Source organism: Agaricus bisporus (genome assembly GCF_000300575.1).
Source record: "Agaricus bisporus var. bisporus H97 unplaced genomic scaffold AGABI2scaffold_2, whole genome shotgun sequence".
Lineage (NCBI taxonomy): Eukaryota > Fungi > Basidiomycota > Agaricomycetes > Agaricales > Agaricaceae > Agaricus > Agaricus bisporus.
The window spans coordinates 26,763-52,834 of record NW_006267355.1 but is presented as its reverse complement, the minus strand read 5'-3'; the positions used below and the strand labels follow the sequence as shown (position 1 = coordinate 52,834).

At 46.4% G+C, this 26,072-nt stretch overlaps 9 protein-coding genes across 9 annotated transcripts; 5 read left to right on the top strand and 4 right to left on the bottom strand.

Moving 5' to 3' along the window:
* The first annotated feature begins 78 nt into the window (after positions 1 to 78).
* AGABI2DRAFT_190148 (hypothetical protein) lies at positions 79 to 2,039 on the top strand. Its single transcript, XM_006457647.1, has 9 exons — positions 79 to 163; positions 221 to 283; positions 345 to 398; positions 452 to 578; positions 636 to 948; positions 1,001 to 1,311; positions 1,362 to 1,620; positions 1,686 to 1,728; positions 1,785 to 2,039. The coding sequence occupies exons 1-9, from the start codon at positions 156 to 158 to the stop codon at positions 1,795 to 1,797; spliced, it is 1,191 nt and encodes a 396-aa protein (XP_006457710.1). The 5' UTR covers positions 79 to 155; the 3' UTR covers positions 1,798 to 2,039.
* A 269-nt stretch (positions 2,040 to 2,308) lies between these two features.
* On the top strand, positions 2,309 to 3,432 carry AGABI2DRAFT_133585 (hypothetical protein). Its single transcript, XM_006457646.1, is given in 3 exon segments — positions 2,309 to 2,438; positions 2,632 to 3,294; positions 3,305 to 3,432. The coding sequence occupies 1 exon segment, from the start codon at positions 2,683 to 2,685 to the stop codon at positions 3,238 to 3,240; it is 558 nt and encodes a 185-aa protein (XP_006457709.1). The 5' UTR covers positions 2,309 to 2,438; positions 2,632 to 2,682; the 3' UTR covers positions 3,241 to 3,294; positions 3,305 to 3,432.
* A 2,443-nt stretch (positions 3,433 to 5,875) lies between these two features.
* On the bottom strand, positions 5,876 to 7,010 carry AGABI2DRAFT_190146 (hypothetical protein). The gene is made up of 4 exons (XM_006457645.1): positions 6,688 to 7,010; positions 6,526 to 6,636; positions 6,301 to 6,476; positions 5,876 to 6,249 (listed from the first exon to the last, which is right to left on the bottom strand). Exons 1-4 carry the CDS (start codon positions 6,977 to 6,979, stop codon positions 6,163 to 6,165), a joined length of 666 nt encoding a protein of 221 aa, XP_006457708.1. The 5' UTR covers positions 6,980 to 7,010; the 3' UTR covers positions 5,876 to 6,162.
* A 125-nt stretch (positions 7,011 to 7,135) lies between these two features.
* On the top strand, positions 7,136 to 7,683 carry AGABI2DRAFT_133583 (hypothetical protein). The gene is made up of 3 exons (XM_006457644.1): positions 7,136 to 7,181; positions 7,232 to 7,367; positions 7,418 to 7,683. The coding sequence occupies exons 1-3, from the start codon at positions 7,153 to 7,155 to the stop codon at positions 7,454 to 7,456; spliced, it is 204 nt and encodes a 67-aa protein (XP_006457707.1). The 5' UTR covers positions 7,136 to 7,152; the 3' UTR covers positions 7,457 to 7,683.
* A 2,583-nt stretch (positions 7,684 to 10,266) lies between these two features.
* AGABI2DRAFT_190144 (hypothetical protein) lies at positions 10,267 to 10,927 on the top strand. The gene has a single exon (XM_006457643.1). The coding sequence runs from the start codon at positions 10,498 to 10,500 to the stop codon at positions 10,672 to 10,674; it is 177 nt and encodes a 58-aa protein (XP_006457706.1). The 5' UTR covers positions 10,267 to 10,497; the 3' UTR covers positions 10,675 to 10,927.
* Positions 10,928 to 13,002: 2,075 nt separating this feature from the next.
* On the bottom strand, positions 13,003 to 14,134 carry SKN7 (Skn7 response regulator receiver). Its single transcript, XM_006457642.1, has 5 exons — positions 13,956 to 14,134; positions 13,835 to 13,904; positions 13,645 to 13,779; positions 13,186 to 13,591; positions 13,003 to 13,103 (listed from the first exon to the last, which is right to left on the bottom strand). Exons 1-5 carry the CDS (start codon positions 14,036 to 14,038, stop codon positions 13,075 to 13,077), a joined length of 723 nt encoding a protein of 240 aa, XP_006457705.1. The 5' UTR covers positions 14,039 to 14,134; the 3' UTR covers positions 13,003 to 13,074.
* A 1,546-nt stretch (positions 14,135 to 15,680) lies between these two features.
* On the bottom strand, positions 15,681 to 17,496 carry AGABI2DRAFT_190143 (hypothetical protein). The gene is made up of 12 exons (XM_006457641.1): positions 17,470 to 17,496; positions 17,390 to 17,412; positions 17,312 to 17,336; positions 17,206 to 17,261; positions 17,135 to 17,156; positions 16,907 to 17,074; positions 16,693 to 16,847; positions 16,571 to 16,634; positions 16,391 to 16,517; positions 16,209 to 16,340; positions 15,858 to 16,154; positions 15,681 to 15,800 (listed from the first exon to the last, which is right to left on the bottom strand). The coding sequence occupies exons 2-12, from the start codon at positions 17,407 to 17,409 to the stop codon at positions 15,721 to 15,723; spliced, it is 1,146 nt and encodes a 381-aa protein (XP_006457704.1). The 5' UTR covers positions 17,410 to 17,412; positions 17,470 to 17,496; the 3' UTR covers positions 15,681 to 15,720.
* A 1,197-nt stretch (positions 17,497 to 18,693) lies between these two features.
* On the top strand, positions 18,694 to 20,492 carry AGABI2DRAFT_114752 (hypothetical protein; the record flags this gene model as incomplete). Its single annotated transcript, XM_006457640.1, has 11 exons — positions 18,694 to 18,820; positions 18,875 to 19,043; positions 19,094 to 19,261; positions 19,315 to 19,398; positions 19,452 to 19,566; positions 19,625 to 19,724; positions 19,779 to 19,795; positions 19,850 to 19,881; positions 19,932 to 19,939; positions 19,986 to 20,094; positions 20,150 to 20,492. 11 exons carry the CDS (start codon positions 18,694 to 18,696, stop codon positions 20,490 to 20,492), a joined length of 1,272 nt encoding a protein of 423 aa, XP_006457703.1.
* AGABI2DRAFT_190142 (hypothetical protein) lies at positions 20,475 to 25,979 on the bottom strand. Its single transcript, XM_006457639.1, has 13 exons — positions 25,726 to 25,979; positions 22,297 to 22,794; positions 22,214 to 22,238; positions 21,906 to 22,158; positions 21,753 to 21,849; positions 21,664 to 21,702; positions 21,523 to 21,594; positions 21,341 to 21,461; positions 21,177 to 21,283; positions 20,980 to 21,118; positions 20,774 to 20,919; positions 20,670 to 20,714; positions 20,475 to 20,608 (listed from the first exon to the last, which is right to left on the bottom strand). The coding sequence occupies exons 1-13, from the start codon at positions 25,940 to 25,942 to the stop codon at positions 20,550 to 20,552; spliced, it is 1,818 nt and encodes a 605-aa protein (XP_006457702.1). The 5' UTR covers positions 25,943 to 25,979; the 3' UTR covers positions 20,475 to 20,549.
* Positions 25,980 to 26,072: the final 93 nt, after the last annotated feature.

Here is a 26,072-nt window from a genome sequence, read left to right as displayed (position 1 = left end):
AAGCGGAGTTTGAACCGAGTCGGAAGACGCCGATGCTGGGAAAGGGAATGTAAAAAAAATGTTCGTGATCCTCGTTTAAGCACTTCCACCAGCAAACTTCCATCCACTCGTAGTGTTCTTTCTTCGACCCTTAGAATCCAGATAACGATTTATTCATGTCAGCGTGGGTACCCAAATCTGGCTCTTTATTCCGCCCTTGGCCGATCTGATCCACTCGCAGTGAAGAGTTTCAAGATGTTGCTGAGAACGAGATCGAGTCCAACTGGGACCAGGTCGTAGATAAGTGCGTTTGGTTCGCTGTGATGGCTTTAGGACCTACAACTGACAGCTGGGTTGCATCGCAGTTTTGATAACATGGATCTGAAGCCTGAGCTTCTCCGTGGTATCTACGCATATGGGTGGGTGCTAATTCGGTTTGGGAATTGAACTGGGTGTTCATCATATGGTCTAGATTTGAACGCCCATCTGCCATTCAACAGCGTGCTATCGTGCCCGTGGTCAAGGGCCACGACGTCATCGCTCAAGCTCAATCGGGAACGGGCAAAACGGCCACCTTCTCTATTTCTATCCTCCAACAAGTGAGTCCCAAAGGTTTCCGGGTTTGGAAGGGGCAGTTTACCGATCACGCACTACAGCTCGATATGAGCATCAAGGGTACTCAAGCCTTGATCCTCGCCCCTACCCGAGAGCTTGCACAGCAAATTCAAAAAGTCGTGATCGCGTTGGGCGATTACATGAATATCGAATGTCATGCCTGTGTTGGTGGCACCAACATTCGTGACGACATGGCTAAGCTCCAGGAGGGCGTCCATATCGTCGTCGGAACCCCCGGTCGCGTTTACGATATGATCAACCGCCGGGCATTGAGGACCGACACTATCAAGATATTCTGCTTGGATGAGGCCGATGAGATGCTGTCGCGTGGTTTCAAGGACCAAATTTACGAAGGCGAGTGACTGTTATTGAGACAAGGAAGTCATTCTAATGCTATGATGTGCAGTGTTCCAACTTTTGCCTCAGGATACTCAAGTTGTCCTTCTTTCCGCCACCATGCCGGCTGATGTCCTCGAGGTCACCAAGAAATTCATGCGCGACCCCGTCCGGATCCTTGTCAAGAAGGATGAATTGACTCTGGAAGGTATCAAACAATTCTACATCGCTGTTGAGAAGGAGGAGTGGAAGTTGGATACCCTTTGTGATCTGTATGAGACTGTGACGATCACTCAAGCTGTGATCTTCTGCAACACGAGGCGGAAAGTCGACTGGCTGACGGAGAAGATGCACTCCCGAGAATTCACGGTGTCTGCTATGGTAAGTAGGAATGATCAATGGTGTTGGCGTGCGCTCACGATCGGCTACAGCATGGTGACATGGAGCAGAAACAACGGGAGGTTCTGATGAAGGAATTCCGATCTGGTTCATCTCGCGTGCTGATCACGACGGACCTGCTTGCCCGTGGGATTGACGTTCAGCAAGTGTCGTTGGTGATCAATTATGACCTGCCTACCAACCGTGAGAACTATATCCACCGCATCGGTCGTGGTGGTCGGTTCGGACGAAAGGGAGTTGCGATCAACTTTGTGACTAATGAGGATGTTAGGATGCTCCGGGATATTGAACGTAAGGAAGGCTTGTCCATGTTGAATGATGATTGGAGCTGACGGTGCCTACGCCCTTTACATCAGAATTCTACAACACTCAGATTGACGAAATGCCACTGAATGTTGCGTGAGTTTGTATCTCAGCATTGATGGGAGCACAATCACTGATATTTCTGTGTGTAGGGATCTCATCTAATCGCTTCTTCACGTTATGCTTCCTCCATGATTACTGTATGCATTCGTTTTTACTCTTTTTCTGATTTTGACGCTCCGACATCGTGTCCGTCCACGCGTTCTTGGTACGATACCGCAAAAGGGGAGATCCCACGACTATTCTAACGCCTCGGTTTTGATTTTCACGCTGTAATTACTGTTAGAATGTATTAGGAGGGTGGTGGATATACATGGCCCGATGGATTTTTGATAATCTGCTGCGGATCAAGAAGATGATAAGGTTCCCTGTCTCATCTGATGGGTAGCCGAGTGGGGATAAGCCGTAGTAGGTCGAGGTTGTTTGCTGTTCGCTCTGGGTTGATTCCGCCCGGACACAGCATCGATGCAGACGACGACGACTGGAACGACGTGCACCGCTTGGCTACATCTCGGACGGTGTCCCAAACATCCGTTCCGTGCGAGCCAAAGCGGTGTGTTTCGTTCCGCCTAATAAAACGCAGCACAGTACTCTGTGTCTGTAACGCGACAAACAGCCAGCGACCCTCACATCAATCACTCCCTCTTCTTCCCACAACTGCGCCCCCACCGCTCCTCTTCCCCCATCCGTCTCCCCGCTCCTTCCACCCGATACTTCTCCCTCGGACTTCATCCTTCGCAAAAATGGTGAGTTTCATCCTTCTCTATTGTCGCGTGGCCTACCGTCGTCGGCTATCCTCTTGCGGCTATTTCATCGTGTTTGATAGCACTATCTTTCGTGCTTCACGCCCAATTCCATAACTCTGTTCATCAGCCCTCTCCATCAGTTTCCTACTGCTATAACCTATAAAGGACATCATGTACTAACTATAATCCCTAGCCCGCCACATACCCAGCCCATTACTCTCTCACTTACGCCGCTCAATCCAACATGTCCTACTGGCCTGCGGGTACTACTTCAGTCCCCCCGGATAACTCACCGCCATCCGCGAACCCATTTTCTCCGACATCTACTAGCCAACCGTCACGTAGTGCATCCGAAATTATACCCCGGCTCTATATCTCGGACCTCTCTTTCGCTGAGAACCCAGTCTGCCTTTCGCAGTACAAAATAACCCACGTCCTCTCTACCCTTCCCGATAAGGTTTTTGTTCCACCGCCATCTCTCCTCCCCGCCCAACCCGCCCGGCTACAAATACGCGTTGAGGACTTTCCATTTGCAGAACTCGCCGCCCACTTGCCAACTACAACAGCATGGATCACAGACGCTTTGACACGCGACCCTCAAGCCAGGGTGCTGGTTCACTGTATAGAAGGCATCAGCAGGAGCGTCAGCGTCGTGGCAGCGTTCTTGATGGCACAGTTCAACTGGTCGCCTAGTGAGGCCATTCAATATATCAAGAGCAAAAGGAGAATTGCAGAGCCCAACTTTGGCTTTATCCAACAGTTGCACGAATACGGAAGGGTTTCGTTGGGAAGGACGTCGTAATTTGGACGTTGAGCGCTCATATTGTCACTCTTCGATGCCGGAGCGATACCGCTCGCGTCTTTTCCTCACATGTCTTAACGCCGTGCTCCTCTCGTCCCGCCACACATGTAGCGGGATGTTTCGCCCTTACTCTGGCTCTTCGGGGTGAAGAGGCGGGGCTATATATGATATAAGTTTCAACTCCCGCCATGAAGCGGACTTTGATTTGGTTACTTCTCCGTTTCTTCTTTCAATTTCTGTTAAATCAACCCCTTGATATTTATTTGTCTTCGGTTGGTTAGCATCTATGATGTGCAGGCTCTTCACTTTACCTCTTATTTGCTGTCCTCTTCCAACCTTCCCCCTCTATTAAATTGAATTACTGTATATTATTTAATTTCATCATCTTTCATGTTGATTCAACCTCATGGCCTTGGGCCACACGTTCTAATAACCCCTGTCAATGTGATATTAGAGTGTACTAATCTAGTATACCGTACCTCCTGAATAATAATTTCAATTAATCATCAGAAATTTATGTCAGAGCAACGAATCTGCTTTTCTTAGGGTCTCAATCACAGCTCCGGCAACATTCGAAAACCCGCGCCGACACCCGACAACAACCCGGACTCTCATATCATAGTAAGGGCTTTGTTTCAGAATTTATAAAATACGGTTAACCTCGGTTATTTGTTGTACATAAGTCAAGAAGGGTCACTGAGATGCATAAAATTGGAGTTGACACTTTTTTGTTTTTTTTTTTGTCGGGATTGAGTCGACCCGCCTTTTCCGATCCCGCCAATATGTTTATATTTACCTCAGGTTGTTTGGCGAGAAAAAGTTATGCCGATAGAAACGCAACATTCTTGCCAACTAGGCCGCTCTCTGTCTACTTAAAGGCGACAGACAACCCTTTTTCTCTTTTCTCTCGACTTGCTCTAGGCGTTCCGACGTCAAGGTGGGAGTGTCATGGGTTGAAGGCTGGTCCCGGATCTTGATTTTTGGAACCACAATGCGAGATCGCTAAAGAACCCAGTGGGTTTTGTCGATGAGAACACGGATGGGGGTCCGAGAATAACCAATTGTTCGTAAAGATAAAGGAAAGGTTATATCCGAGGAGATGAGAAACACTCGAGTCGAAAGATGTGATTTTCGCGGCACCCCGATGAAGCAGAGTGACTATACACCTGTTTTTTCCTAGTAGAAGAGCCTGGTGGGATATCATCCAAGTCACAATATCAAGAAGTTGTTTGCCGTGTCCTTTCGACCTTGGAACTTGAAAGCCTTTTACGGCACATACGCTCTCCCGGTAGGCTGATGAGCTGAGATGACCAAAAGGAAAAAAAATTCGAATTCTCTTCTTCGGTTGGATCAATCGGTGTTGAGCCAGCATCTCATTTCTCATAATAGCTAGTACATTGTCCTTTCTAAATCCTTTTTTGATATATAAGAACGTGATTTATCCACTTCTCTTTGAATTGAAGCCGCAAGTTCTTTCTTTGATTTTTTTGATATTATGGAGAATGTACGGTACTAAAACTAGAATATTCAAGGAAGAGGGATCAAAAAACAATCAAAGATTTTGTTGAGCAGCTGGGAGTGATTATCATTACTCGATTTAGTTTGGTTGATTTGAGTATATGATCATCAGCGGTAACGCTTTTGGGGGGGGATGTACTCAGTGATTTGCTCACTCACGTAGGTTGAACAACTACCAAACTTCAATCTTCAAAATAAATTAATTCGATTTACGAATGCTGATAAATAAAAAATCAACGATAGGAAACCCTCCTCTTCCAAAATCAGCTTCGAGATTATCTCCACGCCATTTGAATAGAAATCGATGAAATCAACCAAAGGTCTGTATACCTGTGTATTTATATAACACTTTATTCTTTCTGAGGAGTGTTGTTGAATCATGCTGTCAAGATATGACCGGTGATCAGTCGGCGCAACTAAAATATCTTTAGGATCGACAAGGGCGTGAGTAGAAAATGTAAAGGAGCAAGGTGAAGCCTGGTGAAGCACCTACCAGCTTAAAACACAGGCAATAAACTAAAACACATTTCGCGTCTAAAGAATCGCGTCCAATGCTTCTTTGCGTTCTGAGAAACTGCTCGATTGGGTATGTGTCGTCATGCAACGACACACCGCCAGCTAAAAATAACAAGTGGCATGCACCTTTCCCAGCTACTTTATTGGACTTCCAGAAACTTCGTGGCGGGTGACACGGGGGAAATATTAGGAATGATAACTTCTGCGTAGTAGAGGTACCGTCGCAGGGGAAAGGGTGGGTTGGCAATGGGTTCGGCGGCCTACTAATTGGGGTTTGAAATCAACACTCCGTTCGGGGCGGGACCACAGTTCAGGGAGTGACAACGTCAGACAAACTTTACAGATTCAAGGTTTTTGACATGCAACGCTCAGGAAACCAACATTCCAGCAGCCAGGCGCTCCTGCTCTTCTGTCAGTAATACAACGCTCATTGCGCACTTGAGGCTCCGGCACTTCTTGTTGTTATTTCTGATGCTTGAAAGCTAAACGCCATTGGTAACAATTGAAAAACAATACCGGGTCGCCAAGCTCCATAAGGGAACTGTTTATCAGTGAATACTATTATGAAACCAAAATAACCGAACTCTACACAGTACGGTGACCAACTAAACATAAAACGGTGATAAAAATGGGTATCCACAATCATATGCATTTGATTGAAGAATCAGAAATCGGTGCTCAGACGCGCATTTCAAGACAATGCGTACTTGAAACTCGCCATCAGGCGAGCAGGACGGGTCAGTCTTCCACAAGCCTGGCATGTGTCTCTTGATCACGGTCGCTAGAGAGTGTGTGTTGTTATATGAATGAGGGGCTAACGGGTTGAGGAATGGAGGTAACGCTGTAGTGAATCATAAGGAAATGTTCGTGTTCATAATAGAGTTTGCATCATGAACAACATGTGTTTCTTGAGGGCGTTTGCTCTAACGCGAGGCTGTTAGGATTGGTGTAACTCGAAGATTTGACGCCGGGCGACTACGAGATCAGATCAGTATTCGAATACTCCAATAACAGCAAAGGGCTCACTCGGGTATCATCGAAGACACCATTCTTTACTTTTCGAAGTATATCCCTGGATGCTTCGACAAAAGCAAGCTCGACATTCAATCCAGATCTCGCGCTAGCTTCCACGAATAAAAGTTGTTCCTGCTGAGCGAACTCCGCGCCTTCTTCCGTTGATACTTGGCGAGGTTTGGAAGGCCCTAATGGACGTTGGTAGGCGGTGGCGACGGAATTAGCAATCGAACTCACCATCTTGGTCATTCTCGCAAAGATCTACCTTATTGCCGACGAGGATGCAAGTCAAGTGCGGGTCAGCATGTTCTCGCACATCCGCAAGCCACGACTTGGCATTCGTAAAGCCTACGCAGCAGTAGATCAATATCCTGACCAACGCTTCAAAAGGCGGCATACTTTTGTGGTTGGTTACATCATAGACAAGAAGACAGCCCGCAGCACCGCGATAGTATGACCTAGTGATAGACCTAAAAGATTCCGTTCCAGCAGTGTCCCAGCACTGCAACTTGACGATTTTGTCTTCTTCGGGGATCGGAATGAGTTTGGAGCCGAATTCAACGCCCAAGGTCGGATCAGGATTTGCGATGAACCGTTGGTCAGTCAGCCGGACTAGTAAAGACGATTTTCCGACGGCTGCATCGCCTGTGATAATAAATTTCAATACGTAGTGCCATGTAATGCTCGACATTGCTGAGGATGATAGCGGCGCGGGGGCTGAGAACGACGGCTTGCGCCTGGGGTACCGAGCAGCTGAGCTTAAGTTACGTCATCACTTAAGCACGTGTGTGTATCACGTGAGTTTAGGATGGGACCGGAATTGAACAGTGTTGGCGACGAAAATCAGGACTGCTTTGAACCATCATGGGTGCCAGCTGGAGATCTCTCTTCACGTATGTTTTCGCCTCAATACTCTGTTATATGCCTCCTTACTGCCATTTAGATACAACAAATTCGCGCAAATTACTGCCCGTGCCGTTCGCTCGTCTCTCAAAGAGGAGCAGCGCTTGGCTGCTGAGAAACGCGGCGTGTCTACCTTGAGGTATCAAAAATGGGAAAATGGTAAAGGTGGTGCACAGGTCCGTATCATTATGGAAAATTTCCAGGAGCTATTCTCATATCTGCATAGGTCGTTTTGTCTGAAGAAGAAGCTGCCAAAACAGCGTAAAAGCTATATACGCCGCAACCGAATAAGCTGTGGAAATAGGTCCTGTTGTTATTGAACCATCATTCCTTAATACACCGCATTTCTCGAACTGCACCCATAACAGTTTTTCTGCAATTCGCACAGTTCTTTCAATGCCCGTACTACCGTCGTCCACCTGTCGCGTGCCGTACTTTTCGGTAGTAGCTGTGGAAGTACAGCTCCAATAATCATTCTGATGCTTCCGCGTTCAACTTTGGAAGATCAGGGTGAGAATCAAAGTCGATGTGGTCCACAAATACAATGATTTCGGCCTAGATTCTGGCCAGATGTCATCACATTTTTCCTCGCTTTCTATTCTTGCTCACAAGAGTTGCGAAATTATTCATCGGCGGAGAAAGCTCCTTCGTGATTTCAAATCACCTTCGTATAGCTATGCACAACACGAAACGTGAGTCGCTTCCTTTGTCTTCCTTTGTCTCCCTTGCATGTGTTCTTGCTTTGATTTTCTGATGGTCCGAAGACCAGAACCTTTTAGATCCGAACCAGAATGGAATCTGGGAGGCCTCTGGTATTGTTTCAGCGTTCCCAAACTATCGCTTCTCATAATTTACCTGCTCTAGGAACGCGTGCGATGATTTGATCCCACTTCTTTGTTACCACAGGTCTTTTCAATGGCTTCCAAATTTATACGGACTCAATGCTTTATTTATCATTCCAAAATATACATCTCAAGGAGTCAAGGATTCTTTGTTCCTTGTTATGATCAAGTCGATTCGTTTCCGAGCATAGCCGTCATTCTTCCCCAGTTTCATGACACACCTATACCTGGAGTTTTCCGACCAGTATGGGTGATAGTCAAATGATTTTCGCACAGGTACTCACTGCAATACCTAGCCCACATGTTAACAAGGTTCATTCAGATTGGAGCTTATCACTAACTGAATGGTAAGCTATTGGTAACAAATCATCGACATCAATGGTTGAATCAATGCATGACTCATGACTACGTTCGTATCGTTTCCAGATGTTGCATCTCAGTCGGACGTAATTGGGTTCTACGAAGCGGAGATGATCAAACTATCGCAGCAAGCGTGGGGTTTCCATTCGTCGCGTGGTACTTTAGCACGTTGACAAGAAAGGGAGCCAGGAAGCCAGGTCCGACTCCACGTCAAGTTCCGCTGCAGCTGTCCGAAACCCAGTTTTGAACAACCAAAAATGTTTCAAAGTGTTAAAGTCAAATTGCACCCTCATTTCGGGCTGTTCTCTGTCAGCGAGGTTGCAGATGGCAAGGCCCTAATGAACAATGCTGAGAATGCTTCATCAAGCCCAAGCTGGTTGAAGGGGTTGATCGGGTCATATGTCATTCTTTAACTTGATAACGGGAGTGGTCGCTACACCTCTTGAAGTGCGCGAATAACTCACTCAGAAGCTATATTCCGTCGTCGTTCTCCCGTTCCATCTATCTGCCGTGACTGTAGCCTGTTATCTACCACAGCTATCCCGTTCGTCGTTTCTTTGGGATATATATATATGAGACTCTCAACGGTTCGAATGCTGGCACTTGTTGATCAAATAGATCAGATATCAATCTTTAACTATCGATGATCCTTTCTCTTTATTCCTGTGCTATCTCACTGACTGCTGGATATCTTTGTGACTCCTCGATACTGCGGCAATGATCTTTCATCAAACAGGCCAGACCAATCGACCTGTTCTGGAAGCCTAATCAATCCCTTATTCGACCCTTTGAGGACACTTGCGTTTCAATCAACTGTATTGGTGTCCAAGCACACTTTGTTGAGCTCGAATATGCGTCTCAATGGCCGCGGGCCTCGTTCCAAAACGAATACGCCGGAATGATTGGATTCTTCGGGGCTCGCTAGTTGCTGTGGCTACAACACTGGAGACCGCCTGGTGTAAGTCTTAAACTCGCTTCTCCTTTACTAATACGCTCTTCAAGCCTCAAATCGCTCCTGCCGAATTTGCTTCAACTTTCAAGAATCTATTCATATGGTTCAATCTTATCTCTCTCCGTCTCTCTATACGGGCGCGGGGTTTTGTGGAGCATGTTCTGGGTAATGTCGTCTATTGAACAGGGAGTCTTTACCTTGAAGTAGAAAAAAGGCTGCAAATTCTCGGGCCCTTGTACATTGACAAGCAGGTGCTACAATTAATGTATCTTCGTCGATTTTTAATCCAGCGATTTGGATGTGTGATTGTCGCTTTAAGGCGAAAGGCAACGAATTAGGAGAGTAACGAATTGAGAAGCCGTTTATGAACTCTTGAGTCAAATGTTGAGAATGTTCTTATTGAACCGGCTGCACTTCAATAACGGTAGCCTTATGCAAGATATTCTTTCCTATTACTTCTAGAGAGCACAATTAATCAGTTTCATGGATGTATGAACAGCCCGATGAAATGGTGAAGTTGTGTTTACCACACTTATCGCGACATCAGAATAAACATGCAGAGCAAGCGGAGACGGAAACTTAGTATTCAAAATGTTCACGTATTTGCGTATTGTTATTCACGCATAATAAAGTTATATCGAAAGCTATAGCATGCGACTACAAATTCACAACAAAAAGTCCAAAAGCGAAGTCGAAAAACAAAGTCTCCTTTACCTAGAGCTCTATTTGAAAACAGTAAAAAAAATGCGTACAGGGTATGAATAAAAATGAGCATCAAATTAAACATACAGGAAAAGCGTCGACAATGATCACAAAAAGTCATCCAATATAATCCCGGGAACGAACTCGAAGAGAAAAACTTTGCTCCGATAACAAATGAGAAATCACTCAATCACCTCAAACCGGCTTCTCTTTTCCCTCCCATTCGACCCTGAAGGTCCAATATCATCACAATTATCATAAGGCCGCTTTTCACCGCGTATACTCATCCCAATTACGTTCGTCATACCCAAACTTGCATTCATTCTCCCATTAATACTTCCCATCACCTGCTGCGACAGCAATGGCGGTGATGACATAGACGATGACGATGGGGAAGAGACTGAAGCTGATGCACCAGATGTTGATGTAGCGGCACCCTCTAAACCGCTCATGAAATTATTCCCGCTCATGACGTTCTGCAACATCATGGTATATTGGTCATCCGGCATCCCCATACCCGAGAACGGATTACTGATACGATTGTCATCTTCTAGATTTGAAGTCGTGATTTGTTGTTCGTGGCCGTACAAGAACGACCCAAGGCTAGGAGTCAACGTTGATAAATAAGAGGAAGGTGGCACAGGTGCGGAATGAAACAATGAGGATGGAACTGACGACATTGACGATGATAGGTCCCGATTCTGATTCTGACTCTGATTCTTCCTTTGCGGTTGAGACTGTGATTGCACACGAGTCCCCTTGCAAGAATCAGCACTACTTTTGAGAGCTTGGTCGAACTGTGGATCCGACATGGGTGGGACACCGATTGATCGTGGGACATCTTTCAATGCTCGCATCGTGAGATGTCTAAGGTGTTTCTATGAGATAAAGTTAAGCCATCGTTGCCGCGAAGTCCAAATCGGTCGTCCACTTACGTCCAAAATTTCGACCAACTTTGGCCGAGTAAACGGTTTTGTGAGGATATCGTTCATCCCTACGAAGTATAACTGCCAGTAAGTGTCGGGCGTAGGGCATAGAGGAGGAAGTAAGTACCTGAAGAGTAATAAGCCATGATCTCACTCGGCTTCGAGTTACTCGTCATTGAAATAATCGGTGTTCGATGATCAAACTGTCGTATCAACGAAGTCGCAGCTAAACCATCCAAGTTTGGCATCATGATATCCTAAAAACAAAAACACAAGAGCTGAGTTGAAACTCTCCGCAAGACAATAAAATCGTACCATCAGCACCAAATCATACTTTTCAAGATTCATCATCTTATTGACTGCGCTCTCTCCATCAACAGCCATGTCAAACTGGCACCCCGAAACTTGTAGAAACTTCCCTCCGAGTTTGCGACTGATGATATCGTCGTCTACTATCAGAACGCGCGGTGGAACCGCCCAACTAGGAACAAAAGCCGTTCTTCTGACCCGGATTTTCTGAGCCGCCGCGGAACTTGGCGGACCAGATGATGAAGACGAAACCAAAGTTCCGGAACTAGGCTTGTCGGATGTTGACGGTGGAGGGTTGTTAGGTGCAGTCGTAGGCGTCGGCATGACGCATTCTTCCTCAGACTCAGATTCATCCTCTTCATCTTCATCTCGTCGTGCGTTTTGATCACTTCTCGATCCTCCAAGACTTGGACCTGGAACTTGAGGTGGATGTGGATGCGGCGTCTTGGAAGTTGAAGTCGGAACAAAACCAGCACTCGGACCAGCGACTGCTGACGGGTCCACTCCAGGGTTCCAATTAGTTTGTTCTCTACGAGGAACCAACTTTCCGAGGGTATAGACCTGCATACTATCATCTGACAACGACGAAGAAGAAGCGAAAGTCTTGTTCATAGCTTGGTTGCCATCACCTCCTGGATCCAACGCGTTCCATTGGTGCGTGATGGAAGACGAAGGCGAGGTCACCTCCCGTCTGAGATCATCCCATTGTTGGAGCCCATCAGTACCAGTGCCATTGTTGGTGGTACGGCCACGACAAAATCCTTCGATTTTAGACAAAGCTTCTCCACGCTGTCCATCAGAAGAAGAGAACCCCGGCGCCGACGGCAAGCCTGATAGCGACGGAGAAACATGGTGCATTGATACCGACGAGGAACCATCACCGCCGCGGTCTACGTGAGTATCAGCGCCATAATCCATAGAGGGAATTTCGTATTGTGAACTACTCCCACTATTCGACGCGTTGGGCTTGTTGGCATTGGGATCGCCGTTACGTTTATTGAGTCGACGGTGAGCTGGTATATACAAGTTGGAGGAGTCCAAGGCCACGTTGTTACTTGGTTGAGGATGGGGTCGAGATTGCGGAAGCGGCAATAGAGACGACAAGGAGGTAGGTGAGGCCTTGGCATATTGAGTGTGGGCCTGCGTCATCGTAGAATCTGGTTCTTGCGGCGTTTGTAATTGATGCTGATTTTGCCATTGTGGTAGAGATAGTGGAGGGTCGGGGTGTGACGTCGATAGTGGAGATTGCGTATGTCCGAGCAGGGACAAAATCTTCTGCTTGTCTGGGGAAAACAAAAATGGTACGAGTCAGTTCAAGTGTTCTAGCAATAATTCGGCCGGCCTGGAACGGGAAAAGGCAAAAGTTGACGAAAAAGTTGATTGTTGCCAAGGAAATGATAGAGAACGATGACAGAAAATCCTGACATCATGAAACGGACATGGTCGAGAGCGGGCTAGGCCCTTGAACAAAGATCAAAACAGAAGGAATACGCAACAGAATAGTTAAGAATCGGAGATTGATGTAGGGTGCAACCAAAAGGACCTCCAGAAAAAGGAGAAAAGGTGGAGGTATAAAATGACATTGGCGAGTATTATGAATCGTCGACCACTTTGGAATGCGTTCTCAAATAAAATGGCAAGGTCTGGACCCAAACCAAATATAAGCGAACCCGAAGAAGACGAACCTCAGCAATCGGGCAGTACGCCATGAGAAGAAGAGAAAAGGTAAGGAAGCGGGATGTTGCAGGGAAAGGAACACTGTCTATGAGAACAAGGTGTCACTAAGACACGTTTACGTCAAGCTCGAGCTAGAAACCCCTCCTGTAATGCATAACGAAAATTGCGACAATCCATGAAAGAGATCCAGCGGAATAATATCGGAGAAAATGAAACTCTTACTTACCAGTGTCGTTGCCCAGAAAATAAGAAATAAGACTCTGCATAAGGCCGTCTTGCTGGGCCATTCCCCGTTGGAAGCCAACCATCTCGACAAGGACGCTCTCATAGTTCCGTTCGAGGGTTCGGAGACGACCTCTGAGATCTTCGCCTTCTTCTTTCAACCGCCGGATTTCATGCTGTAGCTGCTCAACTTGTAGTTGGTTCTGAGCTTGAGCCGTGACAGCGGGATTAGGAAGGAGGGACGACGATGAAAAATTGGGGAGTGACTGAAGCGCTACAGCTTGGGCTTGGGCTTGGGCTGCTACAGCTGCCGCCTGCTGTGCTTTACGCTGCGCAGGGACTTTACGCTTGATATTTTCCAAAGCGTCTCGGCGGTCTATATGAAAATCGGGGTGACGAAATGTCCAGCTCTACGATCGCGTCAAGATAAGCATACGTCTGCGGGGTGAAAAACGAGGCATACGTGCTCTCCGTATTGGCTGTCGTCGGTGTTCTTGACTTTATGAAAGTCATACTTGTTGAGTTGGCGGACAAAGGAAGCGAAATTGGAGTGTTTGAACATGCGAGGCAGGATGGACTTTGTGAACTCGTTCATGTCCTGGGAAAGAGATGATCGAACGGAATGACAAGGATCGAACGGGAGGGCTTCATACTTTAACGACGAAGCAATCTCCTTGTGGGCCCCAGCAGACCACAGAGTGGAAGTTTGGATCCTCAAGCATCCTGCAAGAGAGATGTAGCGCCAGAATGTAGAGAAGGGCGAGAAGAACATACTTGTACAATTTCTTGACGAAATCACTGGTGGAAGGCATCGGGTCTTCACGCAGCGATGACGAGGAGGCCTTTGCTTGGCTCATGGCTGCAGGTCGAGTCCAGGCCGGAGCGAGAACAGGTTTTGTGCGGGAAGACGTGCAGGAGAGACGAGGCCGGGTCGTCGCTTGGGTGCACTCCGCCATCCTTTAAAACAGAACACCGTCAGTAAATTAAACACTCATTATCATTCAGCGCCTCCCGTTCCCACGCTCATCTCCTTTCGACTTTCTGACCCCCCGTCGCCTTGACTCAAATTCTTCCTTCTGCATTCGCTCAGACACGCCTCGGTGCTCTCATTTTCATTCAAGCGCTTCCATTCGGCAAATTCACCGTGCAAGCCACCGATTTTTCCTTCCCCTTATGGAAACAGTCCTTCAAGGCCTAGCCCGGGCCTAGACTCGCAACTTGCCGAAGTCACTATTCTGACCCACGAAAAACGGGTTGCTTCTTTCCTTCTTATCAGCGTAAGTTCCAATTATCTAATCCACCAGGTCCCGTCCTCTTTCTTTTGACCCTCCAGCGCTCAGCAGCAAGGGTCCAGCCGCAGCATGCGATCCTTGATGTTGCCATCACAATATGAAATCTGGGTTCTAGGCCATCAATTGCTTGTTTCCCTCGTTCCTTTACCGATACCATTAAGGATAAAAACATTCTAATACTTACGGTCTCGACTTCAAGCTTCAACTCTGACCATGAGAGAGAGTAATCATTTCTATTTTCGACTAACAAACCACCGTCAATGTATTCTCAAATAATCAAAGCATCTTAAATACGCCCCGCATATATATTAATTACCTTGGAACTGGGACGCACAACCATAGGCAAGCGGGATTCCTATGTAGAAATTATATCTTGGTTGAGCGTCAGTGCACCCGCGACGGTGATTAAATCCGACTATCATTACGGCGTAACGGAAGGACCTGGGACCGACTAGAACCCTATGGGGTTACTCGCAACGACGTACGTATTTGATCATGAAGATCCTCGCATCTTAACGTTTTCCATGGTCTTTCTCAAGCTCTCGGCGAAGATCTAGCTGCTATATATGTAAGCCTGGTGTGGGACATGATTTTCGGGGTAGCGGTTCCTAATCCCTTCATATTCCACACCCAGCTACATATATTTGAATTCGAGACAGATTCCAGGTCTCTTGCGCATTTTCTCTCATCACACGAAACAGCTTGACCAGCGACAGTTTCAATGCTCTCTATGTCGCATTCTCAAGCTCAGTTATTGTACCGAAACGAAATAAGTATGAACCCGACTGTTCAAAGTTCCAACCACGCTTTCTTGAACGTATTAATTCTCGAGTCGATAGGATTGAATATGTATGTGGTCAGCCTCCTTCAACCACAAAAAATTCTGGATGAAGCAGTGTGTTCCTGCCATCCGATGAAGCTTCCAAAAGGCTGGTTCTCAAACTTGGGCGACGCCAGTAAAAGGGCGGATGAAAATTGGAATACTACTCGACTATTACTGCCCAACGGTGCTCGAAACACTTCATTTTCCATTGTAGATGTTGTCACTCATTAATACAACTTAGCAATCAATCATCCAGATTTCTCCATTCTTGTCAAGCTCAGCGTCATTCGATTCTCTTCGGTATGTATCAACCGATGCTCCCTACGAGTTCCAATAGTATTTGACAATCGACTCAACCATCGCGAAATCACGCTACTCGCCGATGATGAACTAATGCTGATATTATTTATACAAGTGTATACTATCACATTTTACCCGTCCAGCCTCCAAGCGTAAGGTATCTTACAACAATCATCAATGAAACTCCTACAACAACCATACTCCCTAGGTAAAAAAACCACGTTAAAATCCAACAACCACTTTGAAGCAAATTGGACTAACCTGCGTAATAGCCAACACCCTGGTACCCGCCCGTCCCCGCATTTATAGCACCTGAGATCGGTGGTCCAGCGACTGCACCCAGAGCCGTTATCGACATAAACATCCCAACACGTCTCCCGACATCTCCTTCGCCCCCGATATCCATCATCGGATTAGACAAGAGCGCAACATATATTCCAGAACAGAAGCCATAAAGAATAGTGACTACGATGAGAGAAGCGGTGGACCTGGCAAATGGCCAAGCGTAGGTCAAGATACCTGCTGCGAGTGTTGAAGGAATCATTACGGTGATGGCACCTATAAAACAAACTAAATGAGAAGGAAAATCATAGTGTCGCAAATTGTTTTTACCTATCCTGTCTGCGAACATTCCTCCCCACCATCGACCAAAACATGAAGCTGCATTAGCGATTGAAACAAAATAAAATGCTAAATCCGAGGAAGACCCTAGTGACTCTGCGCTGACGCTGACATAGGTCAAAACTTGAGAACAGTCAATGGGTGAGCTGAATGAACGACTAAAAAAGATTTACCGGTATAGAGACCCAGAAAGTTGATGAGTGAAGAAATACAATAAATAGTGTATGACGCGTTTTTGAATGCGGCGAGATTCAATAAACCGCCTTTTACGTTGACAGGTGGAAGTCGTCGCCTCATGGTCTAAGCACGTCAATGATAAATCAAGTTTTCTGAACTTGCGCGATTTTACGTACCAGGTTACACACACCGATGACTGCGAGAAGTAAAAACCCGATTATCCTCATCGTCCACTGGAATCTGAAAAGCGCACAAGTTTAAGTTGCGCACAGTTTCGAAATCAAGAGGTCTTACACACCCAACTTGGGGGATCAACTGCTTAACGGCAATGGGGATCGTTGTTCCACCCAATGAGGATCCAATAGCTACTATTCCCATCGCAAGTCCCCGCCTCTTCTTGAACCAATGAGCAACAATCGGATAGCAACAGCCAAAAACGCCGCCGCATGCAAGCTACGCAGTCATCCTCATATAAATACAGCAGATTTAGAGGCATTGATGAACGGACATACCCCGACAGCAATACCCTGGCATAATAAAAATTGCCAATATTGCGTGCATTCTGCGGTTAAAAATGTTGCGACAACGAGAAGGGTGCTTGCGGAAAGGAATACTTCTCTAAAACGACCGATATCGAATAGACGACCAACGATGAGAGCGGGAAAGAATATCAGGGCATACTAATGAATGAAGGATGGGGCTGAGAATAGGGAACGAGGGTATAAGACGAAAAGAAGTACTTGGAGCGAGCCTATCCATGCGCTAATGAATGTCAGGCAGGGATTGAACGATGTTTGAAATGTAGACTTACATCGTCGAAGGAGAATAGTCCTTAAGAAAGGTTTCTTGATAATAGGCTTGGAATATCTTTGAGTTATGTGAGGCTCTGTCCTTTCCGTTCAAGCAAAAGAACATACACCCCAGGAGTTGACATAGCCGAACCTAACTCCTTGTGAGTGGCACAAGCGAAAAGAAATAGCATAACATCAGCTCACGTGCAATAAGTATTACACATTCCCTAAAAAATTTGGGTCTCAATCGAGGGCGACAGTGGAAAGGATAGAACAAAACTTACACCAAAGACTACCAGCCAAGCTGCCAACCCGCCATCCGGAAAATGATCATCAGCGTTCGATATAGACTCCTCCTTCTCTTCTAGTTCGAATTTGCCTCGTAGATCTTCGTTGTCATCATTACGGGTCACCTGGCGGGCTTCTCCGCTCAGCTTTTGCAACGATTCCTGGTGCGTTGGCACCAGAACCCCTGAAATATTTTTACGAATTACATCATTTTCTTGTGCGACGAACACAGTGGAAGATGGTGCGGACAACGAGCGCCGGGGCTGTTCGCTGGCAGCCTCTGTCGACATATGGGACAAATGAGTACGGCGGCTGGGTGGGTAGGTAGTGGTGTAAGAGCTAGAAAGTGCGGCTCAATACTGATTTTTATGTTTGACGTAAGAGAAGGACGATACAACATAGGCATTACTCACTTTCAGGGCCCACAAAAAGATGGGAGAACCGTGTCCTTAGAAGAGCTTAGAAGTTAGAACTAGTAAAAGAAATGCCTACGGCAAGGGAAAGCAGGCACAAGGGGAGGAGTGGGAGCACAGTTTGCCACAGTACCCGATGGGATCGCACGAAGTATTTGTGATATACTTATCCGGAAGAACTATAACCCGTCCAATAACGCAATAATAACATGAGTAGGACTTTGGGCTCAGAACGACTCTGCCGTCGTTATTTAGAATTTTGACGGTCGCATCATGATCAGCAGCATGAATCAGTGATAGGCGAGGATGGACTAGCCAATTGCTACACTTTTACTTACTTAGTAATTCCTGTACTTGGCACTCATCCATTCCACAGGACCGCACGTCCGCCAAATATACATTTTGATGGGCACCTGATCATCATACAGCCGGCAATCGTGTATGCTCGAGGCACGAGACTCGAGAAATGCCCCGACAAGGTTAGAATAAGGGGACTTGCAGCTCTGTCATTGAGAATCAATTTCTTGTTTTGCGGTTTGAGGAAAGGGTGAATAGACCTGGGCAGAAAATCATAGCATTGCTGCCGTTGCATGCCGGCGGCAGCCAAGCGGCGGCGTGCCGCGTCGCTCCGATTTTGTGCAGGGACATCAGAGCAGGACCCTCAATAGGGTTAGGGTTACATGGCAGAACTGCCGGGCTTGGCTTTTCATCATCATGGTATTGTTGGGCCGGTTTAGATTGCTTGAACATACGCGCCCGTTCCTACTTTCCTTCGTTCTGAGAGATTGTCGTAGCACTGGGGTGTCTATGCCTCAACTTCGAAGGAGTTCCCGCTTGGTCTCAAAAAGTGAAGACTTGGACTCGGAAAAGCCACCAGCCAAGAAACGGAAATTGTCGCAAACCAAGGAGCCTGCTGTAGACGATGACGCAGCCGGTTCGTTTACAATCTAACTCTAAATCGCCGACATATCTCACGTTGCCTAATCAGGTCCCCGTCAGGCTTCAGAAGGTCTTCGGAAGCAAAGGGCATCAAAACCGAAGAAGGAGGCAGACGTTCAAACTTTCCTTCCGCGCGTCAACAGTCCATGGAAAGTCGGGGCTCATGTATCTTCAGCTGGGGGGGTAGAGAATACTGTGATTAACGCTGCCATGATTGGGTATGTTGTTCCAACATCATTACTGTGATCCTTTCTTTATCTTATTCCAGAGCCAACGCATTTGCCCTATTCCTCAAATCTCAGAGGAAATGGACCTCGCCTCCGTTAAGCGAAGACTCAATAAAGTCATTTAAGGAGAGAATGATCGAACACAAATATACAGCAGACGTGGTATTACCACACGGAAGCTATCTCATCAACTTGGGAAATCCTGACGCGTCAGTTATATCCCTCATTAGCAACGCGCACTAGCTGATCCATTTGCTCGTAGAGATAAACGCGAGAAGTCTTACGAATGCTTTATAGACGACCTGAAACGATGCGAGCTTCTGGGTCTGAAATACTATAACTTCCAGTACGTTATTCTCGTTTTCACTTCGTCAGATAGAACCCTTCACGTCTACTCAGCCCTGGATCTACTGTAGGCAATGCTACAAAGGAAGAAAGTATAACTCTCATAGCCCAATGTCTTAACCGCGCGCATCGCGAAACCAAGTATGTGGTGACCGTCTTAGAAAACATGGTTAGTTCTTAAGGTCGACGTTCTTTCTCTTCTTGGGACTGATCATACTTGCACACAGGCCGGCGCAGGAAATATAATTGGAGGAGATTTTGCTCACCTCAAAAGTATCATTGATGGAGTCGAAGACAAAACCAGAGTCGGTGTATGTTTGGATACATGTTAGTGTGATGGGAACCTCGATCTGAAGCGATGATTAATTTGTGCTTCTTCAGGTCATTCTTTCGCTGCGGTGAGAGTTGCAATATCCACCCTCATTTGGACGACATGACCAACTTTGTATTAGGGTTATGATCTGCGATCCGAAAATGCTTGGGAGTGAGTTTTTTCTCCTCGTTCATTCGTTAGAGTCGCTCATAGAGTCCTAGTGAGCTGTGTACGTTGATTCCTGCTTTCAACAACACGATCTCAGATTTCAACAGTGAAGCAGTTTGATGAAACTGTCGGACTGTCGTATCTGTGCGGCATGCATTTAAACGATTCAAAGACAGATCTAGGGTCGAAAAGAGATCGACATGAGAGTATCGGACTGTACGCCCTATCTTATTTTCCTCCATTACAACCGGTGGTCAACATAAAACTATAGCGGATACCTGGGAATTGGTGCCTTCCGGAACCTCATGAATGATCCTCGTGTACAAAATATTCCACTTATTCTTGAAACGCCAACTTTCGAACAGCCGATAGATACGTGGGGAAAGGAAATAGCCATGCTACAGAAACTATCCTTGGCCGTTAGCGAAATCCCAGAAAACAATTCGGCACTAGAATCAATCATCGGTGACGCTCAAACAGAGGATCAGCTGGTGGCAATGCACAAGAATGTTGTGGAACATTGTCAGGTATCGAAGAATAAGACAGCAAAACGGAAAAGCGGGAAGAAGTCGCGCAATGAGGGTACTAACAAGGATGAAGGCGAAGACGAGTAAAACTTTATTTATTTATTTAATGTTACAAGCCCGTGATACGTGCCCATTTGCCTTGAATCATTCGTTCGGATTGCTGTAACGCCTTCCAAATACACCTTCTTCCTTTGCTTTAATTTCTGCGTAAGCCACCGACGACTTCAATTTGTACTCTTAGTAAGGTAGCTGAAAGGCACTCACGCAATGCAATATGTTTCGAGTGAAAGCGACACAATGCAAGGTTACCTAGTACAAAAAGAATCACTTTGTCCGTCATACAAGCTGCGAAAAGGACTCGGACGCACCACACATCATCCATAGATTTGGAACACCGAGATCCCTCCAAACGCCGTAGATCTCTCCCTCCGAATTCAATCCCCATAGTTTTTTAAGCTTCTTGTTCACATCTGCGTCACAAAGTTGACGGATTTCAGAAGACATATCGGCGAGGCTTCATAAAGACAAATGTCAAGAAGTTTCTGCACTTATAGATTGGATGAGTTCTCCTTACCCAGTAGCAAATACAATGACATCTGCAGGCAGTTCGGAACCATTTTCGAACTTGATACCGTTCTCTGTGATCTCCGAAATGCCGCTATCGTTCTTGAGTTTGATTTTCTTGTCAATGATAAGTTGACTAGTACCCGTATCTATGCCGAGTCGTATGAGTGGTGATCTAACCTTTGAACAGTCTGATAGAATACGTACCTAGATAGTATCCACCGGCCTTGGACCATGCCAATAAGCCGAAACCAGTACCTTTGATACCGTCGGTCAATTTGAACCCAACTTGACGCAACCCAGCTAAAGTATCCCTGGTGGTAGAGAAATCAGCCTATAGTCGATTAGAAAAAGTAGCATAGCACACTTACTTGTCGAGCTCGGCTATGTCTTTAACCTGGCGCTGGCTTAACTCAATCGTCATGTAATGGGGAAATGATGCAGTGAGTCTGTCGGCGATGTCCGGAGGCGGGCCGTCCTCTTGGTAAAGACCTAAGAACAATAGAAGCTTCGGAAAGATGTGCTGGTTGTCAGAAAGTTGATTACAACTTACCCTTGAACAGAACACCCCAGCCGTTCTTGACGCTCATAATGTAAGTCGGGCCACGTTGGATCATTGTGACGTCTGACCAAAGGCAGAAGCACATGAATCGAGTCAGCTCAAGGACCGGATCCTTCACTAGACACCTCTTACCAACACCATGTCCATAATAGTCTCGTGCAATATCGTGAGCTAAAAGGCGGTCAGTACCAGACTAACGTCAATCGATCTCCCTAACACACCCGATGTACAAGCCCCAATAATGGCAACCTTCTTTCCAGCATGGTCATGCGCTTTCTTATGCTGCGACGAATGAAGGAGCGTTCCTTTGAACTTATCCTGAAAGCCGATATCATAAGGTAACAATCGAGGCTGATAAGACTGGAAAGACATACCAGTCCTCGGAACTTTGGCAGGCTGTGAGTACCACCAGAAAGACCAGTCGCAAAAACGAGGTGTTTCACAATGAAAGTCCGTTCCTGTCCGTCACCGCGTTTGGTACTGACATGCCACATATTGTTCGCATCTTGTGAGGCAGAGGTGACCGTAGTGGAAGTCCAAACAGGGAGCTCCATCGCCTCAGCATAATACTCGAGCCAGTTCGCTAATTTACCAGCAGGACTGAAGACTGGCCATGTCGAGGGGAACCTTGAAGACCGAATATGAGCGCTCAGAAGTGGGGTGGAAATGATTTAGGACGTACGGCATGTACGGCATATGATCGTACCCTACGCCAAACGATGATCTGATCAGACATCCAGAAAAACAGGAGCGAAATAAACGTACAGACGGGATCATGCAAACATAAGGCCTCATATCGAGTCCTCCAACTATCTCCAATTCGTGGCGTTTTCTCTACAATCAATGCCGAAACACCCAAAGCTTTCAAACGCGCGGCTATATCAAGGCCACTCTGGCTTCCACCGATGATCAGAACTGTTGGCTCCTTGTCTTTAAACTCCATTGCCTCGCGTCTATCCTGTGCCCAAGAAGCATTATTTACATTGTCATCCCTCAACGCATTCATCTTCTCAGGGAATCCTTTGAGATTTTCCAAGTTCGTGTACACGACATGAGCCTTCCAATCTCCACTTGCGATCGGGACCAAGCGTATTATTCCCGAACCAATTCCAACCCCTGTCTCAAAGTCAAAAAACATACTGATCCATGCAACATCGGGATAAGGCTTCGACAACCCAAGATAATCATCGTCTCTGAGCGTTAGATTTCCCATCTTCGTCAACGGAAGTTGATCTTTGAGGAAGGTTGATATCTTGTCTTGACCATGGAAAGTGCGAAAGTCCCAGGTCATAGCAAGCATGTCTCGCCAGTAAGAGTCGGGGAGGAGGAGACTGACAATCGCTTGTACATCTCCAGACCCGATAGCAGTGGAGAATGCGGAGAACCAGGCTTTGGCCACTTGGCGAGCATCGAGATCAGGTGGAACAGAAGCGTTGAGCAAAGCGAGGGTAGGTAGTTTGCTGTCTGGAAACTCCACTGCCGCAGTAGACATCCTGGAACGTCAAGAAAAGGGATTTCTCTTTCCTGATCATTATAACTTATTAATGCGCTTCTGTACGCTATCGATGACCTCGTGGAATATTTAGCCTATTTTAAACAGACCCACGACGAATGGAAACATCTTGATTATCGAGTTAATAAATATTCATCAGCTGATGTTCATGTCGGTGGGGGCTGTGAGGCAGGTTAAGCGGGTGACACAATCTTTAAATAGCAATGCGACTGCGGCGTATTAGTAACGTATAAACTGGTCATGTCGCACATAATTCTGAGGGAATGTGGGAACTCAGTGCTTTGTGTGACCCCTGACGCAGTAGATGATTTGCGAGAACGCAAACTTCAATCTCTATTTCGCAGCCATGCGGAAGACCATTCATTATAACTGTTTATTTTATACCAATTGAAAGGATCATGGTGGACCGTAATATAGGAGGATCCTCATATAACGATTCACTCATTCGGATTGGTGTAACGTCGCCCGAATACGCCTTCTTCCATTGCTTTGATTTCTGCATAGATCGTCGGCAACTTCAATTTGGACTCGTTTTGTGGAAGTTGATAACACTCACGCAGCGCAATATGTTTGGAATGGAAGCGACCCATTGCGAGGTTACCTAAAGGGTTCAATGTTTACCAGAACGGACTGCCAGGATTTGGACACACCACACATCATCCACAAGTTTGGAATGCCGAGATCCCCCCAAGCGCCATTAATCTCCCCCTCTGAGCTTAATCCCCATATTTTTTTGAGCTTCTTTCCAACATCCTGACTGCAAATTCTTCGAATTTCACTAGATATATCGGCAAGCCTACAGACACATCACGTCACAAGGGGCAGGAGTGCATCTGAGGACTTCTCCTTACCCAGTAGCAAATATGATAACATCTGCGGGCACTTCAGAGCCATTTTCGAACTTGAGACTGTTTTCTTTGATTTCAGCGATGCGGCTATCATTCTTGAGCTTGATTTTTTTGTCAATGATAAGCTGACAAGTGCCCGTATCTATGTTAAATCATGAAAATGGCACTTTTACTTGTAATCGAGCTAATGAATTCGTACCGAGGTAATATCCACCGGCCTTTATTCGTGCCAATAAACTGGAACCAGTCCCGTTTATACCGTCGAACAATCTGAACCCAACGCTACGCAACCCATCTAAAGTATCCCTAGCATAACACAATAGTAACAAAGTATCAGGAGAAAGAAGCATACAATATTCACCTATCAAGCTCAGCCACTTCCTTAACCTTGCGTTGACTATACTCGGTCGACATGTGATAAGGGAATGATGCACTGAGTCTGTCGGCGATATCCACAGGCGGACCACCCTCCTCGTAGGTACCTAGGATAGATACGAGGCTTGTGAAAATGAATTGGGCGTTAGGCAACAGCTCACCCTTAAAGAAGATGCCCCAGCCATTCTTGATGCCCATGATATAAGTTGGCCCGCGTTGGACCATTGTAACATCTATTCAAGTGGTGGTCACACCGTTGATTAATTTTAATTTTGAAGATTCTTGCCTTATCGGCAATTTCTTACCGATACCGTGCGTATAGTAATCCCTAGCAATGTCGTGGGCTAAATAACTATTAACGATAGCTGAAATTGAACTACATTTGATCACATACCTGATGTGCAAGCTCCGATGACCACAACCTTTTTACCAGCATGATCCAATGCTCGCTTATGTTGCGATGAATGAAGGTAAGGTCCCTTAAACTTATTCTGAACCCGGACCCCGTTAACAGTAAGCTGTAAACTAGAACGTGAGGATCACAAGTCAACTTACCAGTCCTGGGATGTTAGGTAGATCATAACTGCTACCGGAAAAACCTGTTGCAAATATTAAATGTTTCACAACGAAAGTCCGTTTGCTGCCATCGTCACGCATTACAGTGACGTGCCACATATTATTCGAGTCCTGTGAGGCAGAAGCGACAGTACTGGAAGTCCAAACAGGGAGTTCCATCGCCTCCGCATAATATTCAAGCCAGTTCGCCAATTTACAGGCAGGACAATAGACTGGCCATGTCGACGGGAATCTTGAGGTCAAAAGAGATCTAGTGGGCACTCATAATTCCAATCGATGGTGATGGTTCAGACGCACGGCATATACGGCATGTGATCGTACCCTGTGAAAGGACAATGACCCGTCAACGCGATTCAAAGAATTCATGAATATGAGAAGACATACAAACAGGATCGTGCAAGCACAAAGCCTGATAGCGATCCCTCCAATTGTCTCCAATTCTCAAAGTTTTCTCTACGACCAATGCCGGAATACCAAAGGCCTTCAAACGCGCGGCTATCATGAGGCCACTCTGACTGCCTCCGACGATCAGAACTGCTGGTTCTTTGTCTTTAAACTTCATTGCCTCGTGCCTATCCTGTGCCCACGAAGCATGATTTACATTGTCATCCCTCAACGCATTTATCTTCTCTGGGAATCCTTTGAGATCTTCCAAGTTCGTGTACACGACATGAGCCTTCCAATCTCCACTTGCGGTCGGGACCAAGCGTATTATTCCCGAACCAATTCCAACCCCTGTCTCAAAGTCAAAAAACATACTGATCCATGCAACATCGGGATAAGGCTTCGACAACCCAAGATAATCATCGTCTCTGAGCGTCAGATTTCCCATCTTCGTCAACGGAAGTTGATCTTCGAGGAAGGTTGATATTTTGTCTTGACCATGGAAAGTGCGAAAGTCCCAGGTCATAGCAAGCATGTCTCGCCAGTAAGAGTCGGGGAGGAGGAGACTGACAATCGCTTGCACATCTCCAGACCCGATAGCAGTGGAGAATGCGGAGAACCAGGCTTTGGCCACTTGGCGAGCATCGAGATCAGGTGGAACAGAAGCATTGAGCAAAGCGAGAGTAGGTAGCTTGCCGTCTGGGATATTCATCATGGTAGTAGACACACTGAGTGACCGAGAGATTGATGCGGGGTAGAATGACGAGAGAAATTCCTCTGGTCGTATCGATATCGATGCGATTTATAGCTCGGAACCCTGGGGACAATCTCGTGGCTGATTCTGA

Excerpts from the sequence above, each read along its gene's own strand:
- SKN7 (XM_006457642.1), bottom strand. The coding sequence starts at position 14,038 with ATGAGCCAAGCAAAGGCCTCCTCGTCATCGCTGCGTGAAGACCCGATG. Across the intron at positions 13,905-13,955 it reads TTCGTCAAGAAATTGTACAA|GATGCTTGAGGATCCAAACT; the intron begins GTATGTTCTTCT and ends TCTCTCTTGCAG. Across the intron at positions 13,592-13,644 it reads ACAGCCAATACGGAGAGCAC|AGCTGGACATTTCGTCACCC; the intron begins GTATGCCTCGTT and ends ACGCGATCGTAG.
- AGABI2DRAFT_190143 (XM_006457641.1), bottom strand. The coding sequence starts at position 17,409 with ATGTGTAATACTTATTGCAC. Across the intron at positions 16,848-16,906 it reads GCCAGGGTATTGCTGTCGGG|CTTGCATGCGGCGGCGTTTT; the intron begins GTATGTCCGTTC and ends ATGACTGCGTAG. Across the intron at positions 16,155-16,208 it reads AATGTTCGCAGACAGGATAG|GTGCCATCACCGTAATGATT; the intron begins GTAAAAACAATT and ends TTTGTTTTATAG.
- AGABI2DRAFT_190144 (XM_006457643.1), top strand. The coding sequence starts at position 10,498 with ATGAAATTATTCCCGCTCATGACGTTCTGCAACATCATGGTATATTGG.
- AGABI2DRAFT_190146 (XM_006457645.1), bottom strand. The coding sequence starts at position 6,979 with ATGTCGAGCATTACATGGCACTACGTATTGAAATTTATTATCACAGGC. Across the intron at positions 6,637-6,687 it reads TGATGTAACCAACCACAAAA|GCTTTACGAATGCCAAGTCG; the intron begins GTATGCCGCCTT and ends ACTGCTGCGTAG. Across the intron at positions 6,477-6,525 it reads TTGCGAGAATGACCAAGATG|GGCCTTCCAAACCTCGCCAA; the intron begins GTGAGTTCGATT and ends AACGTCCATTAG.
- AGABI2DRAFT_133585 (XM_006457646.1), top strand. The coding sequence starts at position 2,683 with ATGTCCTACTGGCCTGCGGGTACTACTTCAGTCCCCCCGGATAACTCA.
- AGABI2DRAFT_190142 (XM_006457639.1), bottom strand. The coding sequence starts at position 25,942 with ATGATGAATATCCCAGACGGCAAGCTACCTACTCTCGCTTTGCTCAAT. Across the intron at positions 22,239-22,296 it reads ATGTTTGCATGATCCCGTCT|GGTACGATCATATGCCGTAC; the intron begins GTACGTTTATTT and ends CGTTTGGCGTAG. Across the intron at positions 21,462-21,522 it reads CTGGGGTGTTCTGTTCAAGG|GTCTTTACCAAGAGGACGGC; the intron begins GTAAGTTGTAAT and ends TATTGTTCTTAG.
- AGABI2DRAFT_190148 (XM_006457647.1), top strand. Across the intron at positions 949-1,000 it reads CAAGGACCAAATTTACGAAG|TGTTCCAACTTTTGCCTCAG; the intron begins GCGAGTGACTGT and ends TATGATGTGCAG. Across the intron at positions 1,621-1,685 it reads GATGCTCCGGGATATTGAAC|AATTCTACAACACTCAGATT; the intron begins GTAAGGAAGGCT and ends CCTTTACATCAG.
- AGABI2DRAFT_133583 (XM_006457644.1), top strand. The coding sequence starts at position 7,153 with ATGGGTGCCAGCTGGAGATCTCTCTTCAC. Across the intron at positions 7,182-7,231 it reads AGCTGGAGATCTCTCTTCAC|ATACAACAAATTCGCGCAAA; the intron begins GTATGTTTTCGC and ends ACTGCCATTTAG. Across the intron at positions 7,368-7,417 it reads ATGGTAAAGGTGGTGCACAG|GTCGTTTTGTCTGAAGAAGA; the intron begins GTCCGTATCATT and ends ATATCTGCATAG.